Source organism: Cetorhinus maximus, chromosome 11, assembly GCF_964194155.1.
Source record: "Cetorhinus maximus chromosome 11, sCetMax3.hap1.1, whole genome shotgun sequence".
NCBI classification, from domain to species: domain Eukaryota; kingdom Metazoa; phylum Chordata; class Chondrichthyes; order Lamniformes; family Cetorhinidae; genus Cetorhinus; species Cetorhinus maximus.
Window position 1 is genome coordinate 11,877,469 of NC_135889.1, and position 15,093 is coordinate 11,892,561.

General features: G+C 42.6%; 1 protein-coding gene across 1 annotated transcript in view; it reads right to left on the reverse strand.

Moving 5' to 3' along the window:
• ccnyl1 (cyclin Y-like 1) overlaps positions 1-15,093 on the reverse strand; it is a 71,928-nt gene that overhangs the window by 5,784 nt on the left and 51,051 nt on the right. Inside the window, exons 6-8 of the mRNA XM_078551545.1 lie at positions 11,789-11,840; positions 10,532-10,651; positions 1,644-1,810 (exon numbers count right to left, since the gene is read on the reverse strand). Coding sequence (XP_078407671.1) covers positions 1,644-1,810; positions 10,532-10,651; positions 11,789-11,840 — 339 coding nt within the window. The remainder of the gene's footprint in view (positions 1-1,643; positions 1,811-10,531; positions 10,652-11,788; positions 11,841-15,093) is intronic.

Consider the following 15,093-nt stretch of genomic DNA (forward strand, 5'->3'; position numbering starts at 1 on the left):
TGTTCAATGCCGATGCGAGAGGGCATTCATAAAATAGAATGAAGCACAAACGTAAATACACCTTAGAAGTTAAAACGTCAGGCTACTTTGGTGTTACCAGGCTTAAATAGGAGTAGGTTTGCAATTATAATTCGAGTATATGCAAGGTGCAAAGATGACAATAACTGGATGTCCTTTACATCAGCTTCACATGGGAATACTTCACCCCATAAACTGAATTAACAAAAAAATACTGGGTGTAAAGAGAGAGAGGGAGGATGGAGGAGAGGGAGGAGGGAGGAGAGAGAAACAGGGAGAAAGAAAGAGATTCAGTCCTCCTCCTTTCTGAACTCTTGCATCCCCACAACAGATGAAAAGGATTCATATGTTGTGCATTATCAGCAAATGACTCAGAGCCACTTTCACCAGGATGATAACAGGGAGAGATTTACTGGGGAGGGAAAAAACACACATACAAAGGCCTCAGGCAGTCGCCACGGCAACAAATGGACTCTCAGTATGCTGCTGTTATCATGTCAGAGGATGAGGGCCCTTGAACCTGCAGAGGCGCATTATAGAAAGGCTTTTAACAGGAAACTGCTCTTCGTTATGCAACAGGCTTAATACATAGGTAGCATATACTAGGAGTGCTGCACTTTGCTGCCCTTGACATTCTGCGGCCATGGAAGCTGTGCAATTCTCGATGAGCTTTATTTAATAATTATCTTAAAATGAACCTCAACGTCCACTTACTCTCATCTTTTACAAGCTTCCATTTTGAGCGAGACTGAACAAAGGCATTAATGTGAAAGACAGCCTCAACCTTCTTTTTAATTCACTTGTCATTCATTCCAATAATCACAAAAAAGGTCTTAAGAGGGAACATCTAAAAAGTGTAGCAAGTAAATAAAGCTGCAATGTCTTACTAAAATTTGCAGCAAGCTTCCCTCAGTGTTGCTCAAGTGTGACCTGTGAATGTTCCCAAGTGTGACCTGTGAATGTTCCTGAGAACAGCAAGGATCATTCGTCCAGTTTGTTTCCCAAACATTGAAAAATCACTTAATAGCTCTAAATGGACTGCTGATCTTAGTAAATAAATGGCAAATACATAGTGTAGCACCTGGTATTCTATCACCTTCTCACAAAATACACCTAAAAGGTGCCATTTAGTGAATTCTAGGGTTTACATATTTTGAAGAGGAAGTAGGGTAAGTAAAAGGGGAAAATTTCTAGTCAACAGCATATAAATCATTTTTTTAATGTAGCAAGTTGTTCTGATCTGGAATGCACTGCCTGAAAGGGTGGCGAAATCAGATTCAGTAGTAACTTTCAAATGGGAACAAGATATATACTCGAAAAGGAAAAATCAGTATGGCTGTGGGCAAAAAACAGGGGAGTGGGACTAATTGGTAAGTCTTGCAGAGAGCTAGCACAGATGCGATGGGCAGACTGATCTCCTCCCGTGCTATATGATTCTACCTATACCTTAAATAAACTACAACAGGAATTTTGACATGTTTCTGTACGACTCCCTTTAGCACAGCATCAAGCTATTTCTATGTGGAAATACGAGGGAAATGATAAAGGTTTAGGAGAGCGCTGGGCTCTGTAAAGTGAACTTCAAACTGTAGACAGGTTTAATAAAGGCCAACTCAAATACTTACATATCCTCAACTGTCATGTCTTTCAGGATCTGGCAATAGTCCACATTCCAGACAGCCTGATCATCCCAGACCTTGGAAGCAAGCAGGATGGCACCCAGCACGATCCGTTTCCAGTTACTAGGACAGATATCTATCTCAGCATATGTCAGCAACCTTTCTAGGTATACCTGCAAGAAATGGCATTCAATCCAGTTACTACTTCATATACAAACAAAAACTTATTACGCGTAACAAATGTCCAAAATACTCAGGTACCTCATTCATGGGGTGGCCGGGGAGGGTGTGGTCAGAGGGGTACTGTCAAAGTTGCCAAAAGGGCCAAAGGCACAGCTCAAATCCCTACACAGAGTGGAAGCCCAAGCATTTCCTTGCAGCAAGGGTTATTCAGGTATGTATAGATGTGGCACTCAAAGCACACTGTTGCACTACACCTTGAAGTGGGAGAATCTAGGGTTGTGCCTACAATTTCCCACTCCAGTAGCCCTCTGTTTCTGTTGTGCTGCCCAAAGGTGGTGGGAACGGGAGAAAGAACAGAGGCCAAGACAAACTGGTCTGCTCTTGTAGGTTTCTTGGCAGAGGCCTCAGTGCATAAGAACTGCAGTAGCCAAGGAGTGGTATGCCTGCTTGTTTGGGTAGTGGTGCATGGTGACCTAAAAGGGTAAAAGAATGAAAAAACATAAAAATAAAATGCCACATCATTGTGCAACTCCAACACTTTGTACCATTGAATGATGTGGATTTGAGGCTGCATTCACAACAAACCAACTTCCTTTAGTTACACCACCCATAGGAAGCAAGAGAAGATCAAATACTTTCCCACCACAGGGAAGGAGAGGAGAATGAGAGTTGAAACTTAAATGCTTGCAACAGCTTCAAGCGATGGAGATAGAAAGGCAGGCCAGATTGCTGACCAGGCTTCTTGGCCCGAGGAGGCAAAATATAAATAAGAAAAACAAATATTTCAAATAAAGAAAGAGCAGGCCACCCCAAGCCAAATGTGCTTCTCTCAGCTGCTGCTTTCATTGTTGGAATATCAGACGGCCTCGAAACAAATCAACACCTAATTTCTCAGCTTAGGATAGTGCATCACAAAAAGATGGCTGCAGTAACTTCTATACATTAGATTGTGCCTTCATTTCTTTTCCCCATCACCCCCTCTCTTCCCTGCACCTTGCTCCCTTTCTTCTCCTAAAGGGACAATTTCCTGTTGGGACAAAGTTCTGTATGAACCAGTAGCTTTATTCTATCTTGTCCACAAGACCTTCTTTCATGCAAAAGCATAAATGCTCCAGTTATGCCAATGCCGGCAAGCTTATTGCTTGGTGAGAGAACAGCCAGACATTTACATGCTCTTCCCAGAAGAGCGCACTTATTTACAATCAGAAGCAGGAACAATCCCTTGCCTGGCGCACTGAGTGTAACTGCAGTGCCCAATGCAGGTCAACTGAACCAACGGAGGCCAAGAATGGAGCTTTCTGGTCATGTAATTTTGAGGGTGAACACAATTTGAGAAGAGCCAGTGCGAGTCATCGACACAGGGAAGGAAAAAGAGGCGAGAAAGAAAACAAGAGCTACTAGGTGCAGTACAACAGGTGCAGATGATTTTATGAAGATCAACTCACCAGTCACCAAGTGAATTCTACTCTACTTTTTTTTGAAAGTTTATTAATCATATAATCAGTTCCTTTGCAAACATTCTCGACCATATGTTACAATGTAGTGAAGAATTCTGGTTACGGTAATAATACATATTAAAGCATAATTCGGAGACAGGTCATCGTTTCTCTTTCCCACCATGTGCTTTGAGTGGATTCCAGATGATACTATGTGTTTATGTCTAAGGGCCCGTGCTCAACGTAAGAGATGGGAGTAGGAGTAGACCATATGGCCTGTCGAGCCTGCTCCGCCATTCAATACGATCATGGTCGATCAAGCTCTTTCAGAACCTTGTAATGCTTCAATAAGATCACCTCTCATTCTAAACTCCAGAGAATGTAGGCCCAATTTATTCAGTCTCCCATCGTAAGACAACCCTCCCATCCTAAGACAACCCTCCCATCCTAGGGACCAATTTAGTGAACCTTCGATTTACTGCATCCAATGCAAGTTTATACTCGAAGAGCCAAATGGCCTACTTCTGTTCTTAAGTCCTATGTCCTCGCTTTCCTTAAATATGGAGACCAAAACTGCACACAATACTCTAGGTATGCTCTCACCAAAGCCCTGTACAATTGTATCAAGACTTCTCTATTCCAATTTACTCCAAACCTTGGTCTTGCAATAAAGACCAGCATACCATATGCCTTCCTACTTGCTTGCTGTGGTTTTTAAAAAATTATTTCATGGGATGTGGGCGTCATTAGCAAGGTCGCATTTGTTGCTCATCCCTAATTGCCCTTGAACTGAGTGCCACTTCAGAGGGCAGTTAAGAGTCAACCACATTACTGTGGATCTGGAGTCACATGTAGGCCAGACCAGGTAAGGATGGCAGTTTCCTTCCTTAAAAGACATTAGTGAAACAGGTGGGTTCTTACAACAATCGACAATAGTTTTGCAGTCCTATTATTGAGGCTAGCTTTCAACTCCTGATTTTATATTCTACCAGCTGCTGTAGTGGGATTTGAACCCATATCTCCAGATCATTAGCCTAATCCTCTGGAGTACTAGCCCAGTGACATTATCACTATGCCACCATCTCCCCCTAGTTGCTAACTTTCTGAGTTCCTTGAACGAGCGCACCCAAGTCTCTCTAAACATCAACATTTACAAGTTTCCTTTTGATATACTAATAACAGGTCTTACAGTCTTGTTTTTATATTCCTAGCTAATGTGCTGTCATATCCTTGTTAAAAACAAAAGCTAGAAGAGACCAGGTGATCCTAGTCTATCCACTTACTTTTGCTGATAAATAAAAATTCATTCCAAAACAATATTTTAAATCAGAAAAAGAGACAAAATTATCTATACTCTCTTGCAACAGAGTCCACAATACATAATGATATTAGGAAAGAAATATAGAGGTAGACACTTAACTGGGAGCTGTACAGTTCAGAAAGGAAGAGGTAATATGATTTTATCCAAAAATCTCTTAAAAGTGCTCCATTTCTGTGGCTGCTGTGGTGCCTTACCTAGGTTGCATGTACTAGGGTCAGTCTCTAGTATAATTCAAAGCATGCAAATCAGTCAGAGGATCAGAACAGAACAGTACAGCATACAAGGCGGACATTTGGCCCATCGAGTCTGCGCTGACTCTTATGAAGAGCAATCCTGGCTCTTTCCCCATATTCCTGCAATTCTTTTCTCCTTCAATAATTTATTCAATTGCCTTTTGAAAACTACTTCTGAATGGCATCATTTCCTCATGCTATTCAGCCAATCACCTTAAATCTGTGCTTTCTGATTATTGACCCTTCAGCCATTGCAGACAGTTGCTCTTTATTTATCTAAACCCTTCATGGCTTCAAACACCTTTACCAAATTTCCTCTTACCCTTCTCTGCTCTAAGGAGAACAATCCCAGTTCTCCAGTATATCCACATTACTGTATTCCTTCATCCCTGGAACTAAGCTAGTAAATCACTTCTGCATTCCCTTCAAAACCTTCACGTCCCTTACTAAAGTATGGTGCCCAGAATTAGACACATCAGATGGGGTAACATACTAGGATTAGCATAACATTCTGGCTTCTGTACTGTATGCCCCTAATTATAAAACCCAGGATCCTAGATGCTTTATTAACTGCTTTGCTAACCTGCCCTGCTAATTTAAAGATTTACGCATTAACATCCCCAGGTCTCTCTGTTCTTACAACCCCTTAAAAATTGTATCAATTTATCTTGCATTGTCTCTTCTCATTCTTCCCACCAAAATTTATTACCTTCAATGAAGTATCAAATGTTTGTTAGGCAATGGATATTGGCCAAATACTGGGGGTGGGGGGTTTACTGCTCTTTATCGAGTGGTGCTAATGGGATCTTTTATGATTGCCTAGTAGGGTAAATTGGTTTGGCGTCTTGCCCGGGACGGCCACCTCTGGCGATGCTGCACTCCCTCAGTGCTGCATTGGAATGTGCACTCATGATTCTGGGGCAGCATTTGGGCCCACTGGTCTCTTCTACCCTCTGGCTGAGAGACGAGAATGTTGTCACTGTGCGAGCTAACACTTAGACAGCAGGATGGGAAGGAGGGGGGAGAAACTGCTGTGTGAGGGGGGTGGGTCTGCAAACTGTTGAAAGAGAATTGGAAATTAAGTAGGTGAGGTGGCACATAGGCAACCGTTTGTGTTAACACAAAGTGTTCCATACGAAAATGATCTGCAGTGCAAATGAGCTGTTAGATAGAAGGTGATAAAATTTACTTGTAAAGAATCAGAAAAAACTTCTTTAGCCTTAGTGTGGTTAGGATGTGGAACTTGCGGCCACATGGGAGTAGTTGAGGAAAATAGCATAGACTAATTTAAGAGGAAGTTAGGTAAGTACATGAAGGAGAATGAAATAGAAAGATGTGATAGGGTTAGTTGAAGAAGGGTGGAACTAACATACAACAGTTGAGCCAAATGGCCTGTTTCTCTGCTGTAAATCCAATGTAAATTTAACAAAAACTGAACTATTTAAAATAGATGGTCCAAATTTACGGTGCAAGTTGGCAGATATACTTGTCATGTTAGCTAAAATATACTGCAGGGAAGCAATAGTACCACCTAGTGGTGAGGTTTAAAAAAATACGAAAGCTAGTATCTCCACGTGCCTCAACACTCAAACCTCAGACTAATGGACTCAAATGAGTCAACCACTCTAACACTTCAAATTATATAAAACTCAATGCATAACTTTACAAACAAAAATTCAAATATATTTGGATTCTGAAAGAATAGAATCTTTTATAGAATAGAATCTTACACAGGAGACCAACCATTCGGCCCATCATGCCTGTGCCAACTCTTTGAAAGAGCTATCTAACTAGCTCCATTTTCCCTTGCTCTTTTCCCAATAGCTCTGTAAATGTTTCCTTTTCAAGTGTATGTCCAGTTCCTTTTTGAAAGTTGTTACTGAATCTGCTTCCGCCGCCTTTTCAGATTGTGCATTCCGGATCATCATGCCTCACTGTTAAAATAATCTTGAGTATTGCTGAAAAAAGCAGCATGGTGTCTAAGCTTTTCATCTTGCACTCATCAGTACAGATCACAAGATCACCAACAGTAAAGGCAATAACAATTTGTACTGCTTGAGAAGAGAGCACTGATTGGTTGGCAAGTTAGCAAATGTTCCCTGCTGCATTCTCCATGGCAACGCCTTTACCAGAGTCCACTTGCCATCCAATGAGCACTCTCTTCTCATGCAGCATAAACTGTTACTCCTTTTACTGCTGGTAATCATGCAATCTATCCTGATGAGTGCAAGATGAAAAGCTTAAGACAGCAAGTTGCTTTTCTCAGCAATAAAAATAATCTCTTATCTTTCTCTGGTTCTTTTATGAATTATCTTAGATATTAACCCTTCTGCCAGTGAAAACCATTCCTCCCTATTTAACCAAACCCCCTCATAGTTTTAAACACCTTTATTAAATCATCCTTTTAACATTCTGTTAAAACTGCAAGGGGAACAATTCCAGCTTCTCTAATCTTTGCACAAAATCATCCATAATTTATATAAAAAATAGATAGACTTCAATCAAGCACAACTTATGTAAGTACTGAAACTTGATCAGTTGGCAGATACCCTCATTTTTCAAAGGAAGGGTTAGAAAAACGCGACAGAGAACAGCTTGATGAATTGATACTGGATTCAACAACAGGTGCTTTTGTGTGAATGCAGGGGGCTGTATAAACACCACAGTATCTGGCTGAAAACACAAGGAGGAAACCCTTACCAAAAATGTAAGTCCCTACAATGCTATGAATACATGGTAACTATGTACATGCAGGTGTTTGGTTTCATTAAAGTGAAATAAGTCCAACACTCTCTCTCAACCTTCAAATATCGGGCACGGTCACAATTTGGACAGGCAGTACATACCGACACAAAAACAAAATTACCTGGAAAAACTCAGCAGGTCTGGCAGCATCGGTGGAGAAGAAATCAGTTAACGTTTCGAGTCCTCATGACCCTTCGGCAGAACTGAGTATAGTTAGGAGAAAGGTGAAATACAAGCTGGTCTAAGGTGGGGGGGCGGGGGGGGGGGGGGGGGGGGGGGGGGAGAGAGAAGTTGAGGGTGGGGTGGTTGTAGGGATAAGCAAGCAGTGATAGGAGCAGATAATCAAAAGATGTCAGAGACAAAAGGATCAAAGAGGTGTTGAAGGTGGTGATATTATCTAAGAAAAGTGCTAATTAAGAATGGAAGGCAGGATACTGAAGGTACAGCTCTAGTGGTGGTGGGGCGGAAAGACTAACAAAGTTTTAGTTTTAGATTTAAAAATAATGGAAATAGGTGGGAAAAGAAGAATCTATATAAATTATTGAAAAAAAAGGGAGGGGGGAGAAACGGGGTGGGGATGGGGGGAGGGGGAGTTTAAGAGCTAAAGTTGTTGAATTCAATATTCAGCCCGGAAGGCTGTAAAGTGCCTAGTCGGAAGATGAGGTGCTGTTCCTCCAGTTTGCGTTGGGCTTCACTGGAACAATGCAGCAAGCCAAGGACAGACATGTGGGCAAGAGAACAGGGTGGAGTGTTAAAATGGCAAGCGACAGGGAGGTTTGGGTCTTTCTTGCGGACAGACCGCAGGTGTTCTGCAAAGCAGTCGCCCAGTTTGCGTTTGGTCTCTTCAATGTAGTGGAGACCGCATTGGGAGCAACGAATGCAGTAGACTAAGTTAGGGGAAATGCAAGTGAAATGCTGCTTCACTTGAAAGGAGTGTTTGGGCCCTTGGACGGTGAGGAGAGAGGAAGTGAAGGGGCAGGTGTTGCATCTTCTGCGTGGGCATGGGGAGGTGCCATAGGTGGGGGTTGAGGAGTAGGGGGTGATGGAGGAGTGGACCAGGGTGTCCCGGAGGGAACGATCCCTACGGAATGCCGCCAGGGGGGGTGAAGGGAAGATGTGTTTGGTGGTGGCATCATGCTGGAGTTGGCGGAAATGGCGGAGGATGATCCTTTGAATGCGGAGGCTGGTGGGGTGATAAGTGAGGACAAGGGGGACCCTATCATGTTTCTGGGAAGGAGGAGAAGGCGTGAGGGCGGATGCGCGGGATATGGGCCGGACACGGTTGAGGGCCCTGTCAACGACCGTGGGTGGAAAACCTCGGTTAAGGAAGAAGGAGGACATGTCAGAGGAGCTGTTTTTGAAGGTAGCGTCATCAGAACAGATGCGACGGAGGCGAAGGAACTGAGAGAATGGGATGGAGTCCTTACAGGAAGCGGGGTGTGAGGAGCTGTAGTCGAGGTAGCTGTGGGAGTCGGTAGGCTTGTAATGGATATTGGTGGACAGTCTATCATCAGAAATTGAGACAGAGAGGTCAAGGAAGGGAAGAGAAGTGTCAGAGATGGACCATGTGAAAATGATGGAGGGGTGGAGATTGGAAGCAAAGTTAATAAATTTTTCCAGGTCCCGACGAGAGCATGAAGCAGCACCGAAGTAATCATCGATGTACCGGAGAAAGAGTTGTGGGAGGGGGCCGGAGTAGGACTGGAACAAGGAATGTTCCACATACCCCATAAAGAGACAGGCATAGCTGGGGCCCATGCGGGTACCCATAGCCACAGCTTTTATTTGGAGGAAGTGAGAGGAGTTAAAGGAGAAATTGTTCAGCGTGAGAACAAGTTCAGCCAGACGGAGGAGAGTAGTGGTGGATGGGGATTGTTCGGGCCTCTGTTCAAGGAAGAAGCTAAGGGCCCTCAGACCATCCTGGTGGGGGATGGAGGTGTAGAGGGATTGGACATCCATGGTGAAGAGGAAGCGGTTGGGGCCAGGGAACTGGAAATTGTTGATGTGACGTAAGGTGTCGGAGGAATCACGGATGTAGGTGGGAAGGGACTGGACAAGGGGAGAGAGAAGGGAGTCAAGATAACGAGAAATGAGTTCCGTGGGGCAGGAACAGGCTGACACGATCGGTCTGCCAGGACAGTTCTGTTTGTGGATTTTGGGTAGGAGGTAGAAGCGGGCCGTCCGAGGTTGGGCGACTATCAAGTTGGAAGCTGTGGGAGGAAGATCTCCAGAGGAGATGAGGTCAGTGACAGTCCTGGAAACAATGGCTTGATGTTCAGTGGTGGGGTCATGGTCCAGGGAGAGGTAGGAGGAAGTGTCTGCGAGTTGACATACCGACAGCCCTTCTTGTTTAAAGATCATAAGCAGTAGAACCATTGACAGAATCACAACAGGCTGAATGCCAGCTTTGAAACGGGTGAAATTCTGATGAATGTCCAATTTTCTACACTAGGTCCCAGGAATATCCCGGAATCAAGGCAGGGAACTTTCTTCAGCTTGGTGGTGTGGGAAATGTTCAGGAGTATTCTGGTTGAAGGCTAGCGATCAGAGACATTGCTCTGTGAGTTGCAACTGTACCTGCTAATCTTGGCTGCAGCTGCTACAGAGAAACAAAAGGATACGCCTTTCAGATTTTTTTGGAGAAGGGAATGACAGCAATGAAGATTGTCAAATAAAGATCAGTCGCACAAAAGAACAGGCTGTCACTTCTTAGCTCTTGTCTTTTGCTGAAGGATGATTTTTATTTGAAGAGATATTGAACAGACACTATAAACTACTTATATTTTGGAACTTCACTGATTTTGAGTCAAACGAATCTTCCAAAAAAAAAATTCTTTCAAGGAGGAGCTGAATTGAATGTGAATGAAATGCGAGTATTTTGTTTAGATCGGTTACATGTTTACTCATTGTTGCAACGTCCCCAATTGGTGCACAGTATTAGGTGCTGCATGGTACCACAGATGTATGCACCCTTACCAGTGTTACTATTGCACATTCTGCAGTCAATTGGGCAGCACCGAAGAGAGTCCTTACAAACCGGTATATATGTTTATGTTCTGGGTCGCGTTTATAATAATCTACTGGCACCTCTTCTCTCTGTAATAAGATACAAAATCTCAAAAAGGTATATTGGTAAAACAGTACAAAAATAAGAACTACACTTTGACTCTCTTCATTAATCAGTTCAATGACGGCTAAAATTTCTCTCTCCCATCACCTTTCAGGTCTTCCGCGCAACATTCTGCTAATGACCCTCTAACCAGAGTTGGAGGGTGCGTAACAAAGGCTACTAAAATGACACTTCCCTAATTATCCACAGATCTGGGCACAGCGTTCAGGGAATTGCTAGAGCTGAGTTTCCACCAGTGATGGCATTCTCAGGCACCTCACCCCGGGTGTCTGTTCACAGGCTAGCTTGCGCAGTGAGTGCCAACTGGGCAATTGGCTGTGGGGAACATCACAGCCCAGTCAGGACCAGCCCTCCTCCTGCATACAACAGACTTTCCAGTTGCAGCGAATGCATAAGGAATCAGGAGTGGAACTCATGGTATGGATTTGCAACATTAACGTTTGGCACACAGCAACTCAACACTATCTGTTACCACCGTTGCTCTGAATCAAATGAAACAATCCAGATTATTTCGTAACTACTTTGAAGAACACGTCATTTGCAGAATGCCATGTAACAATCAAAAGTTCTGCACAAGGCAGATCCTGTGGCATTATATCATGCCAGCTCATACAGGAGAAAACAAATTTAAAAATGGATTGAAATCTAATCTTCTCGATGGACTGGAGTAAATAAACTGGTTAGCATGGCACAAAATCAGAGTTCTCACTCCCAATCACTATCCAGCGACTCCAACAGGAGTGTTTGGTCGTTGAGCTATATGTGCCTTTATTTAACAGTCAGAACTGGGTGCAGCAAGCAATCTGACTCAATTTCATAGGGTGGTAATAATGTCATTGGAAAGATAAGGTGAAGAACAAGTACATTGCAAGAGTCATCTGGTATTTCAAATAATGGCAATAGGAGGGTAAATTCAAAATGGCTGAATAAATGCAGTATTTTATGAACTTTGGAGTTGCCCAGACTTACCAGGTTAGACTGCTCCAGCCCTGTGTACATTCCAATGTACAAGCATATGAATGATCATCAGCACATCTAGCCCCACTATGTCTACACAATAAGCTCAAGGAATTCAGTTCTTTAATAAAAAGAAAAGCACTTACAGTCAACGGGTGCTTTTTCTCATCAAAAATATCTATTGATCTGTCTGAATCTCTGCAGGAAGAACACAAATCACATTTACTACTTTTAGCACCTGTTTGCTACTTGCAATCTAAATTCTGCTGCTCCTTCAACTCACTTTGCTGCCACCCTCTGGAACCTCCTTAGCTCAGCATTGCCACCTTGCTCCACACTTATTAAATCCTCCTCAAAACTCTGTATTTCAAACAAGCTTTTGCCCTTCTGTAAAACCCAGTGCCTACTGCTTTGTTAAGCTACCCGAGATGTTTTTTATGCATGTCATGAGAGCTATGGAAATACAAATTACATAGAATTTTGCAGCATAAAAAAGGACATTTGGTCAAAATGGTCTCTGCTGGTGACTATGCTCCAAATGAACCTAGCCCCACACTTCGCCTGCCCTATCAACAGAGATTTATATTTTACTCTCCTTCATGTATATATCTAGCTTTCCCTTATATGCACATTTGCTTGAGTATTGCTGAAGAAAGACATTTTGTTGAAGCCTTTCGTCTTGCACTCATCAGGGCAATCACAAGAATATGAATGTCAGGGGAAGCAACAACTTTATACTGTATGAGAAGAGAGTGCTGATTGGTTGTCAAGTGGACTCTAATTGGTAGAGGCCACATGTCAACCAATCAACGCTCTCTTCTCATCCTGTATAAAAGTTGTTGCTTCCCCTGACATTGGTATTCTTACGATTGTAATGATGAGTGCAAGGCGAAAGGCTTCGACAAAATGTCTTTTTGCAGCATATATGCTATTCACCTCAACTACTCCATACGGGAGCGAGTTCCAGACTCTAACCATTCTCTGTGCAATTAAGTTTCTCCTGAATCATAGAATTATAATAGCACAGAAGGCCATTCTGCCTGTTGAATCCATGCCAGCTCTCTGCAAGAGAAAATCACACTACCCCCCCCACCCCCCCACATTTCCTATTGGATTTCTTAATCACTATCTTAAATTGCTCTTATTAATGTAAAAGTCAAACTTGTGTGTATGGTAAAACTAAATTGGAGGTGAAAGTTGTACAATAGCATTTTAGAGGCAAACTAAAAAGGAGGAACTGTACTCTTCCCCTCCAGTTGAGATCTTTATAGCAGAATATATTTTTTAAAAAGATACTTTTTTTTTGCCAATCTCCATTTTAAGTTCCAACTCGACTGAACGACTCTGCCAATGCCACTCTGAGACCAGCATCTAGGAAACTACTGAGTAGTTTGGTAGGTTCATCAAACATTTTAAAATTGATTTTTTTAAAAATTAAATAAGGGTATTTATAGATAGAGAACCAGGACAGATAAATGGAATTAAGATACAGATCAGCCTTGGTGTAATTTAATGCCCATGGGATTCAGGGTAATGTGGCAAACTGGATAAAAGGTTGGCTTTGTAACAGGAAACAAAGGGTAATGGTCGATAGATGCCCTTGCGAATGGAAAGTTGTCTCAAGTGGTGTTCCACAGGGCTCGGTGTTGGGACCCTTGCTGTTTGTGTTATATATTAAAGATTTGGACGTGAACGTGGGGGGCACGATTGGGAAATTTGCAGATGACACAAAGATTGGCCGAGTAGTGGATAGTGTAGAGGATAGCCATAATCTCCAAAATGATATAGATGGGTTGGTGGAGTGGGCAGTAAAGTGGCAGATGGATTTTAACATAGAGAAGTGTGAGGTCATACATTTAGGGAGGTCAAACAGTTACAGGGATTACACAATAAATGGGAATATAATAAGAGGGGTAGATGCAGTGAGAGATCTTGGCATACAAGTACACAGGTCCCTGAAGGCAGCAGTTCAAGTAGACAAAGTTGTAAAGAAGGCATATGGAATGCTCTCCTTCATCGGCAGAGTTATAGAATATAAAAGTAAGGATATAATGTTGGAATTGTATAAAACACTGGTGAGGCCACAACTGGAGTATTGTGTGCAGTTCTGGCCACCACATTACAGGAAGGACGTAATAGCTCTGGAGAGAGTGCAGAGGAGGTTTACAAGAATGTTGCCGGTGTTAGAAAAGTGTAGCTACGAGAAGAGATTGGATAGGTTGAGGTTATTTTCCTTAGAACAAAGAAGGCTGAGAGGTGACTTGACTGAGGTGTACAAAATTATGAGGGGAATAGATAGAGTGGACAGGATAAAATTGTTTCCCTTGATGGAGAATTCTAGAACCGGGGACATAGATTCAAGATAAGTGGCAGAAGGTGTAGGGGGGACATGAGGAAGAACTTTTTTACGCAGAGGGTAGTGGGTGTCTGGAATTTGCTGCCCAGGTTGGTGGTAGAGGCAGAAACTTTAAACTCTTTTAAAAAGTACCTGGATCTGCACCTTAATTGCTGTAAGCTGCAGGGCTATGGGCCGAGTGCAGGAATGTGGGATTAGAAAGGGCATCTGGGTGTCCTCGGGCTGTCATGAACAAGTTGGGCCGAATGGCCTCCTTCTGTGCTGTAAATTTTCTATGGTTCTATGGTTCTAATGGAGGAATCCTTTGAACCTGTTCTAATGTTCCTAAGAGCCTACCTTCCCTACTTCCCCATCTCCAGTGCATAAGCAGGAAACCAAGATTTGGAGAAAAATGCAGGCATGAACTATTACTGGTCCAACAAGGCAGATAATACAATTATTTGTTTTTAATCCACAGGACCATTGCTGGCATTCTTTCTTTACAAGGGAATAGATTGGATCCCTGTCAAGGTACTTACATAATTAGTAGCAGAGTGTTCAAATGCGAAGCTACTGTTCAGCTCATCAGGTTATCCAGACTGTGCCTCAGGAACCAGCTTGATTATTTCATATTTTTTCCCCACCTTAAGCTCATATCCTGCAACTGCATGTTGAATTAGCAATCAATCCACTGCCTTGTGGAAATCTTTCTGCAAGCTATGTACAGCTTTGGGGCTTCTTCAGCTTATAATTGGACACTCTGGTTCTTCTCAAGATATTGCCCAAGGTATATTTACATCAACTTCATCAATTCCCCCCATTTTTTAGAATCTGCACCTGCCCTTAATCTTCCTTTGCAATGACAACAGCTTTAGCTTCCTTTGCTCCTGACATAAAAAGTGTCAAATTGTCTTAAATTGCCTTTCACAACTTCAGGACATTCAAAAGCGCTTTACAACAAATGGAGTATTTTTGAAGTTATGTTGTAATGTAGGAAACAGTGAACATACTTCAAAAGTACTTTATAAGTGTGGCGATCACATATGCTCTCGCTAATGCTTTGTGGAGTACCCCTTTCTTTTCCCTGTGTTTCATGGAGGTACTGATTGCAGTTAA